Here is a 19479-nt window from a genome sequence, read left to right on the forward strand (position 1 = left end):
AACCCGACCAGGGATGTGCAAGCCTGATATTTTGTGCGTTTAATAGAAAAAGAAAGAAAAGAAACTGAGACTTTATTTCCCAAGCTAAAGTATTGTGTTCAGAAAATCATGTTACATTTAGAGGAACGAGACTTTTCAGGTTTTCTGTGACATTTACTTGTGTTCTTTAAATATTTCAGGGGTACATGTCTGTACCCCTAGGAAACCTGAACATGCATTTCACTCATAAAGTGTATTAATGTGTTCTTATCCAGACGAGATACCAGGTTTTGTAGGTGAAAGAGAGCACCATCGTGCCGTTTACTGATTACAGGAAAACTAAATGTCATTATTTACTTCTCCACCCACAAACATCTGTGAATATGTGTGCGGCTCTGTTTGCTGTTAGAGGACAAAAACAGAACCACGAAGGCGTCTGGAACATATTGCCGTTTCTGCTCTGAGTAGAACATGCCAACCAGCTTCAGGGCATACGTCGTACCTCTACCTGATCTATTTTGACTTAAATAAACAAGGCAAGATACGGAGCAACATTTTCCAGGTTTCGCATTTGTTGGACCAAGAATGTACAGAGGAAATCAAGTAAATGCAAACTTAAATTGGGTTTGAAGACTCCGTACAATGTAATCTAAGTGCTTCCTTATGTTTTCAGTTGGAAAGAACTATGTATTTCTATATTACTTAGAAGCAAGTCGGCCTTTAAACATTTCCAAGACTCATTGGCATCAATGCGTTTGGTTGGAGGAGGTCAAAGAATCAGAATTAGAAGAGAAACACGAGTTATGTAGCTGACGATATACAGAGATTGTCCCTCTGATAGTTGATGTTTAAAGCTGATACTGATGTACCTATTGAAGAAATATAACCTGAGTCCGAATCTCATAAATGATACAGTATTTCATGTGAATTCGTAGTACATAGTAAAAGCACCAATCAACATGTTTGTGTAGCTCAGAGGGAATTCCCAAATAAAAGTGGGAGTTGATTTTATTGTTAATGTTTGTAAGACATCTACACGACAAAATGACAGTACGGATGTATGTTATTGTTTTTTTGTGGACATCCACATACCAGGAAGGAGTTTGTTGAATTATTCATTACTTTCCCGAGAACTTAAAAACACATTAATGGTGTTCGGATTGGGGCTTTTGGCAATGATTCCCAACCTACGGGGACCTTGTACCGCAAGACAGGTTAGCAAAAAAAAACAACTAAAAATCATTCTGTCACGCACATGATATGAGCTCTGCTCTGTAATTCTGGAAGTCAATGTCATTTGCTGTGTCAACAGTTCACAGCTCACTGACGTGAGTAACACGAGGAGGTTTCCCAAATAGACACCGCTTCCTTTTACAATGTTGCAAGAAAGGTCGCGTTTCCTGCATCCTTCAGCAGCACATGAAGGGATAGAGCTGCACAACGACCTTTTTCATGTCATCTATTTTAGAAAATATGTCCTTTGTGAAGTAGTCTGGCACATGTTGTACTTGTACATGAAATATTTGTATTTGACATGTGCTACAGTAGTTTATGTATAGTAATTGTTTCCAGGAAGCATTAAACACAGTGAGGTGTGTATTAAGCTTTAAACTGTCTGTCTTCTCTTTGATTGACAGGCCTCTCAAATGGTCACACTTAGCTGCTGTAGCTGCAGCTTCATGTCTGTCAGCTCCACCAAGTCTTTACCTTGTTGCCCTTATTTGGTATTCTGGCTTTAAACTGACGAAATAGCATCAAGTTGTAATAACTCAAGTGTGGCCGAACATTTGTACATCCACACAGACACTAAAGCTTTTTCCCCGGGGTGAAAAACATATTTCTGTGTTTTAGATTCCAGAAAAGAAACCGTTAAGTAGAAACAGAGACTGAGGCTGTTAAAGTCTTTAGTGGAGCTCGGAGGAACCCACAACATAGTTCTGTGCTGGGTCAAAGCAGCAGCCTTGTATTATAAAACAAAACACTATCCTGACACACTGACGGCCTTTAGCTTTTTTTCCCGTTTTAAGGGGAAGGTGTAGTTATACAGTTGAACATTGAGGTTTAGTGCCATCTTAGTGACGCTGATGTGGCAGCAGCTCCTTCGAGGCTGTACTGTGTACCCTCCACAAGCCCAATCAAATGTTTAGGTTAGATTCCGGTCATAGATGGTTAAAGGTTAGGTTATATGTCAATATGAGGGTTAGAATCTGTCAATCACGGTGAAAAAATATGGGACAATGTTGCATAAAATACAGCCTTGGTTCCCCAGCGCAGTGTAATAAACTCTAGCGAGTCTGCCCTTCATTCAGGACTGTGAATATATCATTTTGGTGAATAATCCTCCCCGCTCGAGACAGTGGAACAGCTTTCTGTTTATCTGCTGGGGAAAAGTCATTCATGAGACATCCACTCCGTTTTTCACATGGATCAGAGGTTTCTCTCACTCCCCAAACACTTTCCATACTTCAGGCCCACGTCCTGCCCTCACAAGAGACACGTTGTGAAGGTGCTACGTTGGTTTGTGCTCGCTCCACAGGACGACTTCGTCATATCCAATTGTGAATAACTTCTGTTTGATCCAAAGGACGGACTCGCCCCTTTGCTGCTGTCAGCCAAACACGCACATGCTGAGGTGTGCTGCGCTCTGCTGGACTGCGGCGCCGAGATCAACACTTGTGACAACAGCGGCAGGTACAAAGTCAAGACAGAGAGGAAATCTAGGAATGATGTGGACTAATTATAGGGGCATTGAGGGGTTTTAATATAGCAGCAAATAGCTACTTGCAATCCAAAGACAAGGTGCAGTAGTCGCCACACGATCACACAATTAAGTCTCTCTTCCTTTGTAAGTGTGTGTGTTGTAGTCGATCGTAGATATGATCCAAATGTCCAACTATTGGAGCACTTTAAAGACACGTTTTGGATGGCCGCTTCAGATGTTGCGTCAGTGATTGATGCGTTCTGCTCTTGGTTGCAGGACCGCCTTGATGCTGGCTAGCGAGTCAAACGCCATTCCTGTTGTCGAAGTCCTGGTCCAGCGAGGAGCAGACCTGTGGGCGGTAGATTCACAAGGTCATGATGTCGTACACTACGCCAAGCTGCTGGACAACGCTGGCGTCATCACTGCCCTCAACGCTGCCCTCAACAGACGACACGCCTCAGGTGAGAGTCGCACACCCACGGTGTGCGCATTACAGCAGCCCAAGAGAATGTGTTTTTAAAATCATTGGGACAATTTATTTTGCCACACAAAGAGAAGAACATGCAGACTCCACCCAGAAAGGCCACTGGGTGGTTTTGAACTCAGGACCTTTCACATTCTTTTTAGTTATTCTATCAAGTTGGGGAAAACAAAACCAGGTAACATCCTTATCATGTGGATATGAAACAATAAACAAAGCTGTCTGGTGGAAGGCTGAAATGAGGGAGGGACTCTGATCAGACAGACGTTACTCCACTACAGTCTAGTCCAGTGGTTCTCAACTGGTCTGGCTCCGGGACCCACCATCACCCCTTAAAGACAAGCCGCGACCCAAATCGAGGAACATTCTCAACTTCTCAAATTTATTCAAAATCAAGTTCATAAGCTGAATTTTATATTCAGGATGTTTAATTATCCTAAAAACCCAATGTCTCCCCCATATCAGAATGGTTTGACCCAACCTGGCACACGCTGCTGAAAACGGCAAAAAAACGAAACTCCGCTGCATTAAAAAAAGTCCCTTCAAAATAAAATCAATAATTCAAAATATTTTTTTTTCTATTTTTTTTCCCCATGCAAAGGCCTGCGATCCACTAAAAACGGGTCCACCAGTTGAGAATCACTGGTCTAGTCAATAGTTGTTTGATGCTGTGCTCTTATTATCATACAGAGGACATTGTTTTTCAATCCAGCTGGAGAGTTACTGGTTACTGGAGCTTATTATTTAATCGTTGATCTTGTGGGGACCAGCTGTACCCCCCCCTCCCCCCCCCCCCCAACACACACACAAATGGGTGGTAGGCTGTGCTGCTCTGGTTCCAGAGCCAACACTGCCATCTGGAGGAGTGATTTCAGTAATGTTTTTATTACAATTTTTGGTAGTTTGGTGTAAGCAATGTCACATTCTGTAAAAGTATCTAAAAATAATTACTTCTAATTGATTTAGCTATTTCTTTTGTTTTCTTTTTTTAACAGATACAACGTCTCGTAAAAGTCCTCAGGTAACACACAATTTATTTTAACTACTTTTCTTTTGAGCTTGTAACGATCAGGCAAAACCTATAGCAAAAATATGTAATGCATTATATAAATGAAGTCTAAATTTCAGTACTACAAGTACTACTACTGATTCATAATAAAACATCTCATGGAATGAAGTTTAGTATCTTTTGTTGATTTCATCACAGTCCTCAGCTTATACAAAAAATTTGACTTGCTAATTTGGGAAAACTGAAGCTGTAGCTCTCATTGATTTTACCCTCTTTTTACTAACCGGCACTGAATCCCTCCTTTTCCCTTTCCTTTTGCCTTTCTTCTCTCGTCTCTTTGCTGGCTCCTCAGCATGATCAAGTAGCTAAACTAAGTGATGAACGGATCACAACTCCCAAAAAAAGAAAAGCACCTCCACCTCCTATTAGCCCACCGCAGGTAAAAGCATGCCTCACTTTGTATATATCTGCTTTCATCAGTATGCCACTCTGAATATTAATACATGTCTGCGGTATATTCATGAAATGAGCAGTCGCACCTGTGTGTGTTTGGTCCGTCGCGAGTCACAATATTTACTACACCACATTTTGCCAGATGCGTTTGCATGCATGACTTTCTTTGTCACCAATATCAGCAAACATGATGTCGTAATATCCAGCAATGTGTTCCCCTTCCATTATAAGAACTACTCAGACATTTTTGTGAACATGAGTCCGAGAGTCAAAATGATCTATGGTTTGGTTGTGATGTTTGATTATTCATCTTTTATTTATTTACAATATTTTAAAAATGTTAATTGCATTATTATGCAATGCAGGACATTTGGAAACTAAAAGATCAAAAAAGCATTGAACGCAATTGTTTTTAAAGCTGCTCAAAAACATTTTTTTAAAAGTATGCTGATAGAAAATCCATAAACTAATCCTACTCACCCATCCTCAGAGCTCTGGGCCCACTTCTCCTTCAGTTCTCGTCTCCGCCGGGACGCCTGGATCCAACAGTGACACTCCAAGAAGTTTCAACTACAAGGTAAAATAAAGCGTATAGAACAGTCAACATAACTAATCTGAAGAGTCATTAAGTTTAACTAAATGATTTTGTATGAATATTTAAGTCCCTAACTTGCAGCTGCTGCTGGTGAACCATGTATCAGTGATAAAATAATAGGAATACGGCAACTCAGAGAATACCATGGAAGAAATACCCCTCTTTTAAAAAGGTGTCAACTCTCCCTCTCATCCTGTTTCCCCTCCTCCTTTGTCTCTCACCTTCACTCTCTCTTCCTGACCATCTTTTTTTCCCTTCCCTCCTCCCACTCCTCTTCCTCGCCACTCCTCCTTTTTCCTCATTTCGAAGGAGGATGCGGTTAAGGGAACGACACTGAGAGAGGAGGTGGAGAAGCTGCACGAGGAGAGAAACATGTTGCTGGAGACAATCGAAGACCTGAAGCAGTCGGTGGAGCAGACGCTGACGGGTCCACAGCTGGAAACCAGGGTGACTATATCTACGCCACAGATGAGCAGCTTTGACAACAGATCTTTAGACGCAAACAGACAAGTAAAATTGAATTTAACATTTAACGACACATAAACATTGAATTTAATTATTGGTAAATAAACATCTTCTACCTAATGCAGCTATTTCTGCAGTATTTTTACTTCTATTGAGAAGATTGATTGACTATTTTACTTGGTGGCTACGTGCTTGGCTATTTTCTTCCAAAAGTCTTTCTGGTTTCTAAATTCTTGAATCAACATTGCTTTTGTGAGTGCAATTCTATACCCTGACATCAGACAGCTGTGTACTGCTGAACCTTTTCACCTTGGGCATTCTTGAAGGAGGTCTAACTTAAGCTTCAGACGTGTCAAAACTCGTTTTTGTTTTTCAGTAGGTAGCTAGTGGTCCCTAACTTTGCTTTTCTGTCTCTGTGTGCCTCTTAATGTGTGTGTATGTGTGTGTGTGTGACAGGTCGAACACAGTTTTACAGCTTCTGCCGCTCTGGTTCGCGCTCTGCAGTCCAAGATTACTGCTCTAACTTTGGAGAATCAGCAACTTACAAGCAAACTTAAGGTATGTAACTCATTCAGCCACGCTCATGAGTTAACAATAAACCAGTGAAAGAGCTCATTCAAGGTAAGGCTAGGACACTACAGAAGAACCTCAAATTTAGCTCACAAGACTTTTTAAACTTAATTTATCGCCTATAAAATGTGAGGAAATAGTGGGAAAAGTTAAAATTTTCCACAACCCAAACAGGACTTATTTAACCGTCCATCCAAAAGCCAAAGATAGTTTTTTTTGAGTGGGGAGCGCGGTCGTCCTCCAATCAGAGGGTTGGTGATTCGATCCCAGGCCCGGTTTAACCCGCACGTCGATGTGTCCTTGGGCAAGACACTTAACCCCAGCATTGCTCCTCTAGCTGTGACTACAGTGTGAATGTTAGTTACTGATGGGCAGGTGCCAGTGTGTATGGTAGGTCCTGTCATTAGTGCATGAATGGGTGAATGATGTAGTGTTAAAGCGCTTTGATTGCTCATAAGACTAGAAAAGCGCTGTACAAGTCCATTTTAATAGTTGCAGACTATCCTTGAAAACTAAAATATTAGTTCAATCAGAAACTATATGTCATCATTAGAAAGTACTTTTAACATCCGTCTGTCATGAATCCCTGTGTTCTTCTTTTAATGTGCGTTTACATTCCTTCTGTCTTACCTGCAGGAAATCACTTTGTATAAGTGTGTCAATGAAGAAGAAAGTAGAAAATTACTCAGCAACTCTTTAACAACTTTTTTTCTATAAATCATTTAAATCACTCATTTGAGTGTTGAGATCTGCAGATTTTCCTTGGCTCCTTGGTCCCTCTGCGCAATTACAGGCAGCCCACTTTAACTTATGCTGTGCTTCATCACCTCACAGAAACATCCATCCCTCCAAGGAAGCGAAGACCAGAAGGACAACAGTCGTCCGAACAGCATGGCTTCCAACTCCTCCTTCCACTCCACCCAGGATGAGTTTGAATCTCGGGAAGACGTCTCAGGCGGTGTTTCTGTCGGACGAGAGGAAGAAGAGAGCGAAGGAGGGAGAGCCGGGGGCAAAGAGGAGATCAGACTGTTGAGACAGGCGCTGGAGAGCGTTCAAGTGAAGCTGCTAGAAACCAGGAAGGAAAACCGCTCGCTTCACGCCCAGCTGAAACCCGAGCGAGAAAGGGAAGAGGAGGACAGCCTGACGGAGAAAGGAAGAGAGGAAGAGTTGATGGAGAGTCTCGCGGAGCTTCAGGCAAAGCTGACTGACACTCAGGAGAGATACCATCAAGCTGTGGAGGAGGTGGAGGATTTGAGGGAACAGATGGAAAGGGGAGGAGGTGAGCCAGTGGAGGAACGGGAGTTGCAGAGATGTACATCATCCACACTTGAGCATGAAGTAAGACAGCTGAGGGCCCTGCTCGTCCAATCGGAATCTGAGCAGGAGAAGGCAGCGCAACGCGTCGGCCTGCTGGAGGAGGCCCTGAGAAGGGTGGAGGAGGAGAGAGGGTGTCTAAAGGAGAAAGAGCAGAGGACAGCACAGATTGAGGAGCAGTACAAGGAGGCACAAGAGGAGATTAGAATCCTCCAGGTGAATGTGGCCCTCTTTCGCTCTGAGTTTCTGTATAACTAAAAGGGGAACTCCTCAAAGTCTGTTTACAGATATCTGGGATTTCTTCTGAAATAGATGCAAAAAATAAAGTCAAAACTCTGATTATTCCCAGATTATGTTGCTTTAACACATATTTGTCTCTTCCATTCCAATTCAAGTGTATTCTACTTTTCAATAACACTTGCCTCTGACCCGTGTTGCAGGAGGCTCTGAGGGGCACGGTACCGGTGGAAGCAGCAGCCAAAGACTTTGAGGAAATGAAGGCTGAGCTGAATGAGGTAATTGCAGGGCTGCAGCGCCGCTTGCTGGAACTCTCGCACTCCTTCAGTGAAACCAAAAGTCAGCTGGGTGCTGCGCAGAAACAGCTGGCGGAGAGCAGCGCGGCCTCATCTCCTGCCGCAGAGCACCAGCAGGTCCAGGTGCTGAACAGCAAGGCGGAGGAGCTGCAGGCGCTGCTGGCTGAGGCGGAGAGGAAGCACGCGGCTGCCCAGGAGGAGATCTGCCTGCTGAAGCAGGAAGCGGAGGCTCAGGCACAGAGCTCCGTAGCCCTCTCCGACCACACGCAGGTGATGTCGTCCCTGGGAAATGCAATCAAGGAGCTGGAGAGCCAGTCGGAGACACTGGAAGGGCAGCTACACCAGAAGATTCTGCAGGTGGAGGACCTCCAGAACAGGTGAAGAAGAAAACCTGCACGAGTGTTTGATGGATATTTTTTCCTGCTTAGACGCAAGACCACAGCTTGGTAATGAGGTGGAGGTGGAGCTTATGAAATGGTATAAGAGCAGTGGAAGAATAACAAGTACATTTATTTTAACACTGCAATTTCGAGGTAATTCTTATGGATTTTCTGCTCCATATGAACATTGTGTTACTGCTGTTGCTGAAGTTCCCCGTGTCTCTCGTATTTGTCTATTTTGCCAAAGGCTGGCAGCAGAGAAAGACGCTACCCCCGATGACTCAGTCTCCCGCGCTGACCACGAGAACGCTCAAGAGCAGCTGCGTCGCGAGGTGAACCACCTGACGCAGCTCCTCCAGGGGGCCCTCAGGAAGCAGGACGAGATGGCTCTGGAGGCTGCGGATGCATGGCAAAAGGTGAGAAGAAATAAGAAGATTTTTGGATTTGGATTTTTGTTTTTCCGTATCACATTCACGTAGTGCTTAAAACATCGTATCCATCCATCAGGCACGGGAAAACCGCGCAGAGTGGGAGGCTCTGCAGGAGCTGGCCGTGTCCCGGGAGAAGGAGAACCAGACGCTAACCAGCAGGCTGGCCGAGTCCCAGGATGCCGTGTGCCAGCTCAAGCAGCTGGTGGAGAACCACGTTGCCTCAGAGAGGGAAAAAAACAAGAGGGTGAGTGCAGATCTGTTTGCCACTGCAGAGGTCACCATCGCTATTGCGGTAGCGTGTCCAGCACTGTGGAAATCTGATTTAGAAAATGGTGTATTTTAAGATAAGCATCTTTTGGAACAGTCTTACAAAGTTCAATGTTTCTTCAACTGCATGTTTTAATGTTTTCCCCATCAGATAGATGACCTGTCACGAGAGGTGGCGAAGCTGAAAGACGCCCTGAACAGCTTATCACAGCTCTCCTACAGCTCTGGTCCTCCTTCCAAGAGACTGCAGCAAAACCAGCAGCTGGAGACGTTGCAGCAACAGATCAAGCAACTGCAGTACCAGCTGGCTGTAAGATCTGGCATGTTGTTTTGGTGTCCATTCTTAAACCAAAACCAAAATGTGGATTCACCTGATGCTTTTTCTTCCTAGGAGTCAAAGAAGCAGCACCATGAGATCGTGTCAGTCTACAGGATGCACCTCCTCTACGCTGTCCAGGTAAATCCCTCCATTGCTTTTACCAAAAGCTTGCTGGGGAATTTTTTAACTCAAATTCTAAAAAAGGCACGGTACCAAACGGCACCTGTGTGTTTTCTTTGCATTTGGGTGCTCTGAAAAATCCCTTCAGTCATTTTGGGTTTGACTAAGGGTGTGTTCTGTGCTTTCAGGGTCAGATGGACGAGGATGTCCAGAAAGCCTTGAAGCAGATCCTGATGATGTGCAAGATGCCAAGCCAGGCCAAGGAGGCCTGCTGAGACGCACCCCTGGTGTCCTGCGCTGATCGCAGGCCGGGGCAACACATGGTGCCTCTGGATGAACCTTGAGTATTTGTTGCCGGGGAATAGGTTTACAACCATGTTCGCTGCCTTCTATAGTGTAATTTTGACCGACTAATACCAAGAATCTTATGATGGAAAATGCCCAGACATGAAGATACTGTACATCAGTAAGTTGACCCTTGAGGTGAAAGAGGGGCCCGAGTGGTTCCAGCCAAATGTTTAAACCCAGTTTAGCGCATGTTAACACTACACTGTCAATGTGCAGTAAGCTTAGGTCACATGCAGTTCGATAAGCACGGCAACGTAAACTTACATGTATGTGCGATTGTGCGCACTAATCAGTCTCATGTGGTTTGTTTTTGTTACAATGAGCGCTGAGAGGAATGAAATACTCACCTGGCACTACTGTTGGAAGTATCCGTTTTATGATACAACAGTGTTGGTAATATTTTACTTGTTTAAAGTTTTCATGGTCAACATTTTCCTCATACAGTGTAAATTATTAGTACCCTCTCAATGCATGTGACTTAGTTGAATATACAAGCCTAACAATCAAAGAATTGTTTATTTTTTTTGGACGCACTTCTATGAAGAAAAAGCATGATACTGTTTGTATTGGTATTTCTGTGTAAGCACAAAATTGATAAAACTGTACTTTACTGAATTGTACTACATGCCATATTTTCTAAAATACTGTATTTAATGGCAGATTTTATAGCTGTATTGTCTATCACCTAAAATCATTTCCCTTGAGTATTACACACTATTTTGTCTAGTGACAAACGAATTACTCTATTTTCCTGTTAAGTCATATTCTACATATAAGGCGTTGAATATGATCTTCGACTGTAATCAGCAAAACACGTCGGTTGTTACAAACGTTTAACTGTATAGGCTTAATATTTTGTCATTAGTTATTTTGACTGAAAAGGAGAGTTCTCTTGTCGTATTTTACTCTTTGACTCATTTGTTCAGCTATTTCTTACTTGAAAAGCAGATGTTCGAGTCACGTGCCTGGAAACCATAAACATCAGCCATTCTCAATGTCATAGATGCCAATTTCACCAGGCTTCTTTATTAATGCGTTTACCAGGACACTTGAACGTGGCTTCTAGAGGCTTCTGTACTGCGGTCTCATCTCACTCCTTCGCCTTAGTACTGTACTTCTGGACAATGTTTCAGACACTAACGAAATTCATTTGTAGATGACCGACTGAGGAAACCGGGTCGGGAGTTTCAATCAGGAACCTTGTTACTGGAGATTAACACCTGACGAGTAGAGCTTTTGCTTCTTTTCATAGTTTGTAGAATATCAAACAACTTGACTCTTTCTTTCTAGGCCTTGACTGAAATGTTTTGTAACAAGAAAGGGAAAAAATAAAAACTCTTTGGTTGTTTTTTAAACTGAAGTGGAAAAAACTGTTTGCCGACTGCTTTGTTGCACACAATAATACATTTTCAAGAAACCTGTACCGGTGTGTGTCTGTTTGTTTCCCCATTGCTTGAATCCCAACAAGTGTGAAAGTTAAGTCATTTCTAAGAAATTGAAACTTAAAGAAAACAACTAGATCCCACACACACTCCTCCCATACTTCTAAACTGTTTTAGATCAAACATTAAATAAAAAGACAACCTGAACCACCACAAATTGTTTTAAATTACTTTTTTAAGTAAATAAAAGGAAAAATAGTAATCCAACATTTCTCTCACCCAAGGTAATAATTCCCCCCCTAAGCGTAATAACTGGTTGTACCACCTTAAACAGCAACAGATGCAACCAACCTCTTCCAGTAATTGGACAGTCTTTTAGGTGGCTGTGGAGGAATTTTGGAGAACGCTCCTTTGGAGAATTACTTTAATTCCAGCCCTCATGGAGGGTTTTCATGCATGAAGCGCCTGTTTAAAGTCCTGCCACATTATCTCCGCTGGTTTGCAGTGTTGATCTGCATTTTCCGATCTGCATTTAGCTCTTGTTGAGCCATCCAGAGGTGGAATTTCGTTTTTCTAAATGGTAGCAGGTTGACCATCGTGGAAGCTGACATTAAGTGCGGCGAGCCAGGCGTGCACTTCCCCAGATGTTCTCCTGGCGCGTTCTTTTGTGAGCCAGCTACTTCTGGGAAGATTCACTACTGTTCTACTTTATATCATTTAGTAGGTAATTACGCTCATTGTGATTTACAGATATTGATTTTGATATCGCTTTATTGCGATTGCGTCATAGTTTGCTGCACGCTTTGAGTTTTAACTTTCAATTCAACAAGGTTGGCAGTAGTTAAGTGGGACTGTGTCAAGTTTAAATGAACCCAGTTATCACTTTGATCAGAAATCATAAAGAGTAAATATACGTTTAAACAACACACTCTCATTCTTTATCAAACACTCTTTAAAAAAGTAAAATGGGATTTAATTCTACCAAATCACAAAGCTCAACCATGTTTCAAAATGCCCCCCTTCAACGACCAATTACAGTTTGCTTCTTTGCAAACAGATAGAGATCATTGTTTAGGTGCTATTAAATTTTTGTTAAAAAAAAAAAAAAGTTTGACGCAATTCATCCAATCTGACGTGTGTTGGTGTAAGTGCAAGGACACTTCAATACTGAACAGGTGATTTATGGCCACTAGATGGCAGCCTGACACAGAATTGGAGCCTTTCTCAGCAATTTTAAAGACGTGTTGCCGATGAAAAGCTTAGATAACAGGTTCCCTTCAGCAGTGCTGCCTGTAAATGAATTAAAATAAAATCTAAAATAATCAAATTGCAACCAGAATAGAGTATAATTTTAACTCAACACATTAGACCCACTCACCACCACAGTAATCAAATACCAAAAAAAGTGTATTTTTTAATAATAATTATGTCTGAATATTCTCCATTAGAGATGTGGGATCAATGAAAAGTAGTTCTGGTGGCTCACGGTCGTCCGACACCTTACTAAGGCATGTTTTTACTTTAATCCACCCCATACATACATACATACATACAAATGGCATCTAATATGAAGACACGCTTTGAGTTTCCAATCCTGGGTGAATAAAAAACCATTTGCATGGATTTTTCATCTTCCCGTTGGGTGGAGAACGCCGTTGTCCCTGTCAACACTCTGTCCTCCCTAAACGTCCCCTCAGCTTTTGCTCTCAGAAGTCCTGCCAGCCCGACTCTGGGTAATTTATCTGCCGTTCTGTTTCCTCTAACCGGTGGCACAAACCACTTTGTTTCCTGGCCGGGTCCAGTTTTCTGCCCGCCGGGCAAACACGCACACACACACACACATATGCACGCAAGAAACTACACACATTCATACAAACACACACACCTCTGCCTTTACACAACAACTTCCTGTCAGTGCTGGTTTCCCCACACGTTGTGCCCTCAGGCCTCGGGGGTCAGTGGAGAGAGATCTAGTGCTGCGATCATAAACCTGTATTTGTCAGGCATCCCGATGGCTCAGGGGCAGGATGAACTCTGCTGGGCTGATCGAAAAATATTAAAATTTTATTAAATTTGAGCTGAATAAATGAATCATTTGTTAATTAATCCATTATTGAAGGACAGAGCATTTATTGTCCAAAGCTTTGCTAATGTATTCATTGTTTAAATATCTTTTTCAAGCATAAAAGAATATTTAGCAGCTACAATACTACATTGAATGCAATTGTGTTTTGCACAGTTGGTCAGACAAAACATCCATTTCATAAAGAAATTGTGGGAAAATGAGAATAATAATATTTTTAAAATAAAGTAAAATAAATCTCTAATAAAACACTTTTCAGCAATATCATTTGATTGTAACATTCAAAAAAGGATAAAGGAAACCTTGGAAATAAATGAAGTTAGTTGATTTAGTGGCACTAAAGCTCAGGAATGAAGAGCAGAGAGTTTACATAATGTTCAGAAGTTCTAAGAGAAGGTCAAAGCCAAGGAGGACTGTCTGAAGGAGTCCATTCAGGCGGGAAATGAGAAGAAGTTGTGGCCAAGAAGAAAGAAAAAAAACATGGCGAATCAAGAGCAGCGGATTGGGAGAGAGAGACAAGTGTGTATACTGAATCACTGAAAGGATGACTAATCTGCCACTAAGGGAGTCCTCTGAAGTGGCGTATAAACCTGTACAAGATGCTGGAAGCGTGAGAGGAGCCGGCTGAGGGGGAGGAAGAGGATGTTGCTGATGAAGAAGTGAGTTTTGACAACCGTGACTCACTTGGTGATTAAGCACGGGAGCTATAAAGTAGTCCAGTTTCAGCTGCCAAGTTGCCACTTTTACGACATTTTTTAAATTTCTATCCGTGTCTTTGCTAACAATTTGTGTATACAGACTATTTCCTAATCATCGAGGTTTGTAGGCTTAGTAAATATTGTTGAATGGCTCCTCACTAATGTGCGTCATAGGCCAAATGCTTGGTTTCAGTAAGCTCGGCATGCGATGTCATGCTCAAGAGCTGGTACTTGCAACAGTACGTGATGTTTCTGCTGCCTGTAACCAAGGATTTCCACAATGTGTTTGCTGCTATTAAAAGACTTCATCGTCAACCATTCAGCTGACTGTCAAACAGGACGCACGAGTCCGTCACAATGTGTGAGGCAGACTCGATGAATTAAACAGCTGCTGCAACCAAAGCAGACAGGTTCCTCCGCCTGGTGACAACCTTCCACATATCTGACCTCTGACCTCTGATCAGAGATGTGTAGCAGAGACAGATCAAACTGCGCCTAGTTGCACCCACGCAAAGGAAGTCGTATTGAAAAAGATTGCTGAAGAGCGATCACCCTCGACTGTGGTTCACATTCCCCACCCACCGAGGGGGACGTATCTGTGGGGCGGTGGATTCGTTGTGAGGATGCACCACGGTGCACCAATGAGCACATGCGCTACATCGTGTGCAATGTAAACAGACTCACCGTGTGTGTGTGTAATGTATTCAAATTCTACGAGATGTTTAAACTGTGCATTATTCTACTTTCTTTCAGCACTCGGGTCCCCTCTAAAAGGGTGATCTGAAAGCTGGATCTTTTTTTTTTATGTTACGTGTTATAGTGGCACTCGGGTGTTGGGCAAACAGTATGCTGCTTTCTACAAGATTGTGAGGTGAGGCTCTGATGACAGGCTCCTTGGGGGCCAGAGCTTTCTTCCTGAGGCGTTTCGGGGGGGGCTGTTGAGATCTGTGGGCCTATCAAAAGAATCCCCAAGGTGCGTGATCAGGATACCTGAGATTGATCTTCAGGTATCCTGATACTTTTTGGCCATGCAATGAAGTTCACGCGCAATCACTGAGACTACAAAGAATCTGCAGATCAATAACACCTCACGTCAATTTAACAAAGGATGGCGAACACGAAATGTGCTTCAATTTAGCGAAACACTGGTGGTTTATAAAACAATATTCCACTAGAATCGCTTCATGTGTGGGTCTATCTACAGACTAAATGTCACTACAACCACGGGACCTTTTCTCACACAACTCATTGTTTAATTAAACAATATTAATGTGCGTCTAGGGCTACAAGAGAATATTTGTTTGTTGATAATCTGATGAACTACAGTTTAAAATAATGATAATGCTAAGTGCCTCTCAGCAATGCTTTTGGTATCCAGCCTCCCATAAACATGGGGGGGGGGGGGGGGGGTTGGTATGTCAGTAATCCTCGTCATGATAACTACTTGCGCGTTTTGCAGTCACGTCGTCATTGGGGGAACTTTTAAGTATCACTGATCCACGGCTTAGTCCTTGGCAGAACGCTGTGTGTTTACACGCGGATTTTTATGGGAGATTTGAAAGGAAGAAACACTGGAAGAAAAAACCTGACAAATAAAACAGCATGACACATTTCCCAATTCGGATTTTCAGTCCGGGTAGCCATTTGTCAGCGAATGTTGACGAAGCCTTCCCATTACCTCTCCACCACTCCACTTATTCCTCCTCCTTTTCATCTCGTCCCGCGGCTGCTCATCATCAATGACTTGTCGACATTGTAAACACGCTCACATTCCACCCAATACGACCGCATTTTGTGTGTCGACCAATCGGCCGACGTGTGCAACGTGCCGTCGCTGTGCGCGGCCACCAAGCCCGACCAGCGTTCTTGGTTTGTCTAATGCAGACTGGCCTTGAAACAAGACCCTGCAGTAGACCAATGGAGGGGCGTAAGAGACGCATGCAGCTTAATTGCTGCAAGATGTAACCTCGCCCGGAGCCCACTGTGGCCCACAAACACATTCACACACATGAAAGCACACGCATACAAATAGAAAAAAACTCGCACAACATTGCTCTTGTGTACACAAAGTATCTGCACTAAAGAGAACACGAACAGCTTTAATGTGAGTCAATGGCCTACACGGTTAACAAGTACGAGGCGATACAGTATACACCATTACAGTATAATATTTCTAAGATTGCTGGATCCATAAACTATGGGAACATTCAATGCAGACCAGTGCACATGCCCATAGATAATCAATTGGAAAAGGTGACCGTAACAGTGGAACATTTCCTCTGGGAAAACCTTTTATTACTCAAACCTGACGTCAGCAAAAGTCCACAAAAAACATTCACCGTATTCGGCCTCGTCTTGATTGGCGCCCGGGGCGGCACACCCCGCCGCTCACATCGCGGATGACAGCCGAGGCTCTCCGGTTTCTGAAAAATAAACCTCGACGGTGCTGCAACACGAGGGCGGCGGACGCAGGCCGATTCCTTCAAATCGAGTGGCGTCCCCCGACGTCACTGGGCTGACTTCAGATGTGCTGGCAGCAGGCGGCCCGGGTTCCCCCCCGAGATACAGTTACACTCACAACCGTGGACGACCACAACACAGCAGACCGCAGAGAAGTCCCCCCCCCCCCCCCCCCCCCCGGCACAGCGAGCGGAGTGTTGTGACTCGCGGTGAGATGATGATGATCACGCTCAAGTGTTTACGCTTGTTTTCATGTCACTCAACCTCGATCCAGCGCAAGAGCCTCAACGACCACCTGCCCGCCGCTCTTCAGAGGTCAGCAAAAGGTACATCAGAAGGCGCCACATGCCTGGGCAGAGGTGCTCTTTTCCTCTCCCTCTCTGGATGTGGTGTGGTCGTATGTGATCCCTGGACTCGGAGAGTTTTGGCTCCGGATCCAACGCCCAGAGATGTTTATTCCTGCATCTGGTTTAGCACAGAATGATTGCAGCAATACTGTGTGGAGGTGGGGTAATAGCAGCGGGCAAAACAAGGTCTTTGATCAGGCTATTTTCTTGTTTGTGTTTTACATTATGGCATCTTGAAAAAATGTTGATAGTGATGTCAACCTGCTTTTGTCCCAGGGCTCCCACACTTTACTTTGTAAAACCAACCGTAGGAGAAACTTTAATTAAATGATCACTTGTATTTTGTGCATTTAAACATTTTGGCAGGGACTTGACGTGTAACCAAAGCATCTGGGAGTGTAAGCGCTTTGTCAATGTTGGATCATGTGAACGAGTTTCAGGAAAAAACATTTTACTCGACTATTTATTGTTCAAGCTGAATAATAGCGCGTTGCATCTGCAACACACTTTTTCCAGTTTTTTTCCATATATCACCAACGTTTGTACCTGTGCAACAGAAACAGTGGAGCCGCTAATTAGCCTAGCCCCCCCGTACTGCTGTTCCCACTCTGGGCCCGGCCTCCCAATCTTTGTCCCAAGCATTCTCTCTCCGGGCCTCCGCACATCAGGTTCTGATGAGCCTAACTGGAAACACGTGGTCCCCGCTGGCTCCCCAGACAGATGGGACAATGTCATATTATTAATGACAGAAAGAGAGGGACAGAGGGAGGGACAGGGGGAAGGAAAATCCTCCCTCCCCATAGGCTTGCTGGTCTTAAGTAGCTCAACACTGAGCTGCTGAGGAAGTTCTTGTGAGAAGGCGTCTGTGTTTGCACATGAAATATCCTCTCAGTTTAAACCAATACTCACGTCACTTCTCCTGAAGCCGCTGAGCTCTGCATCCACCACACAACATTTCTTGTGTGTACTCTTGATCTGAAGCGGATTTTCAGTTTATTTCAATATTAAAGCTACAATTAATATTTATGGAAAATGTTGTATTGCTGAGTTGCCTGCAGGTTGGCGGAGGCTTTAATCTAGTAAAACACAACAATCCCCCCCCCCCCCCCCCATGCAAAGGGAACTGCGTAATGGACAACAAATATATTACTTGTGTTTCTGAATTCAGAGCTCAGTGCTCTGCTCAATTGGCCATGTTTAGCTTTTACGTCTAATTTACCCACAGTTCAATCCATCTTACTGTAGTTCTGCTTAAGATGGTCAAGAACAACATCAGCTTAGGTATAACGTACACGCTTTACACCACAATCATGTGGGGTTTTGCCATTGACTGTTTATAAAAAGTCAATGGTTGTCTAAAGCAAACTGAGCTTTCATGGTGTATTTAACTCTTGGCAGAACTTGGTAGAACCGGTGGTTAATTCCTCTTTTTTTTGCACACATCACTATCTACAACATATACCGCAAACACAAAACTAACATAATGAACAAAATAAGAAAAAGAGATCTGTTATAATATATAATAATTTTACTATTTCAACTGCTATCATGAGCCCACTGATAACACATTACAAGGAAAACATCCTTGTGCAACAGGTTGAGTCACAAAAGCCTGATCTCTCTGCAGCAAATGACTCCGGGGTCCTGAGTCTATGTATCCTGCCAGTGGAGGAAACCCTTGAGCATTTAAAGATCGGGGACGGATGGAGGGGGGGGATTTACGGGAAAATGGACAAAATGCCAAATTAAACTCTTGCGGCCGAATAACAGCTAAATCTCCCCAGCACCCCACCAATAACACCGGTTTGGGGATAAAGCTTGGGAGTCCATATCCTTTTGTGTAAGTTGGTGGAATAACCAGACAACTAATTCCACCTGAACTGAACAGATATTGTGTATAAAAGATCCCGCACTGAGCGATCATAGGTGGTCTTCAGCCCCGGTCATCAACTGATTCACTTTGTATCAAAGTCCAGGAAACTACCTCAAAACTGAGTCCAACCACACACACACACACACACGTACAGTGCCACATCCTTTACACACAAAGGGGTCTCCGAGTTCGCAGCCAAGTGACAAAGAATTTACAGGCGCGTTGTTAGTAACTGCAGATCTAAGTGTGCATGTGACAGAGTGTGTGTGAAAGAAAGAACGAAAGAAAGAAAAAAGGTTTGACACTTGTCTACGAGTGTCTTATTAAAAAGGTGAGAAGTGAGTGCAGTGTCTGGAAGAGGGGGTTAATTATGCTCTTAAAAAAAGCACTTCAAAGGGAGGCTGGTGTCAGGGCTGAGGGGCACGGAGCGAGGAATGATGAAGAGGAGGAAAAAAAGATGCTGATGTTGGGGGCTCGCGTTGATGGCTGGGAATGGGCTTAACTCAGCTTAGGAGACAGCAGTGTTTGGGTTACAATCAATGACTTTGAGATGCTCTTAAGGGAAAGAATCAAGGAGGGAGACCAAGTGAGTGAAGACTTTTTTTGTTGAGCGATGGAGGTAACAAAAGTCGGCATTGCCACTTTGGTAAGACTGAAATATCTTAAATATT

General features: G+C 43.5%; 1 protein-coding gene across 3 annotated transcripts in view; it reads left to right on the forward strand.

The window, feature by feature from the left end:
* Positions 1–11556, forward strand: part of rai14 (retinoic acid induced 14) — a 29802-nt gene extending 18246 nt beyond the window's left edge. The window contains exons 8-21 of one of the 3 annotated variants that reach the window (XM_037484539.2): positions 2564–2670; positions 2957–3141; positions 4157–4182; positions 4523–4609; positions 5114–5200; positions 5528–5728; positions 6140–6241; positions 7088–7783; positions 8008–8477; positions 8728–8896; positions 8988–9155; positions 9330–9488; positions 9570–9635; positions 9806–11556. In XM_037484539.2, coding sequence (XP_037340436.2) covers positions 2564–2670; positions 2957–3141; positions 4157–4182; positions 4523–4609; positions 5114–5200; positions 5528–5728; positions 6140–6241; positions 7088–7783; positions 8008–8477; positions 8728–8896; positions 8988–9155; positions 9330–9488; positions 9570–9635; positions 9806–9892 — 2610 coding nt within the window. In that variant the 3' untranslated portion in view covers positions 9893–11556. The remainder of the gene's footprint in view (positions 1–2563; positions 2671–2956; positions 3142–4156; positions 4183–4522; positions 4610–5113; positions 5201–5527; positions 5729–6139; positions 6242–7087; positions 7784–8007; positions 8478–8727; positions 8897–8987; positions 9156–9329; positions 9489–9569; positions 9636–9805) is intronic. The other 2 variants (XM_037484540.2, XM_037484541.2) reach the window with 2 other exon arrangements.
* Positions 11557–19479: the final 7923 nt, after the last annotated feature.

This window comes from Pungitius pungitius, chromosome 18, assembly GCF_949316345.1.
Source record: "Pungitius pungitius chromosome 18, fPunPun2.1, whole genome shotgun sequence".
In the NCBI taxonomy this organism is placed as follows: Eukaryota; Metazoa; Chordata; class Actinopteri; order Perciformes; family Gasterosteidae; genus Pungitius; species Pungitius pungitius.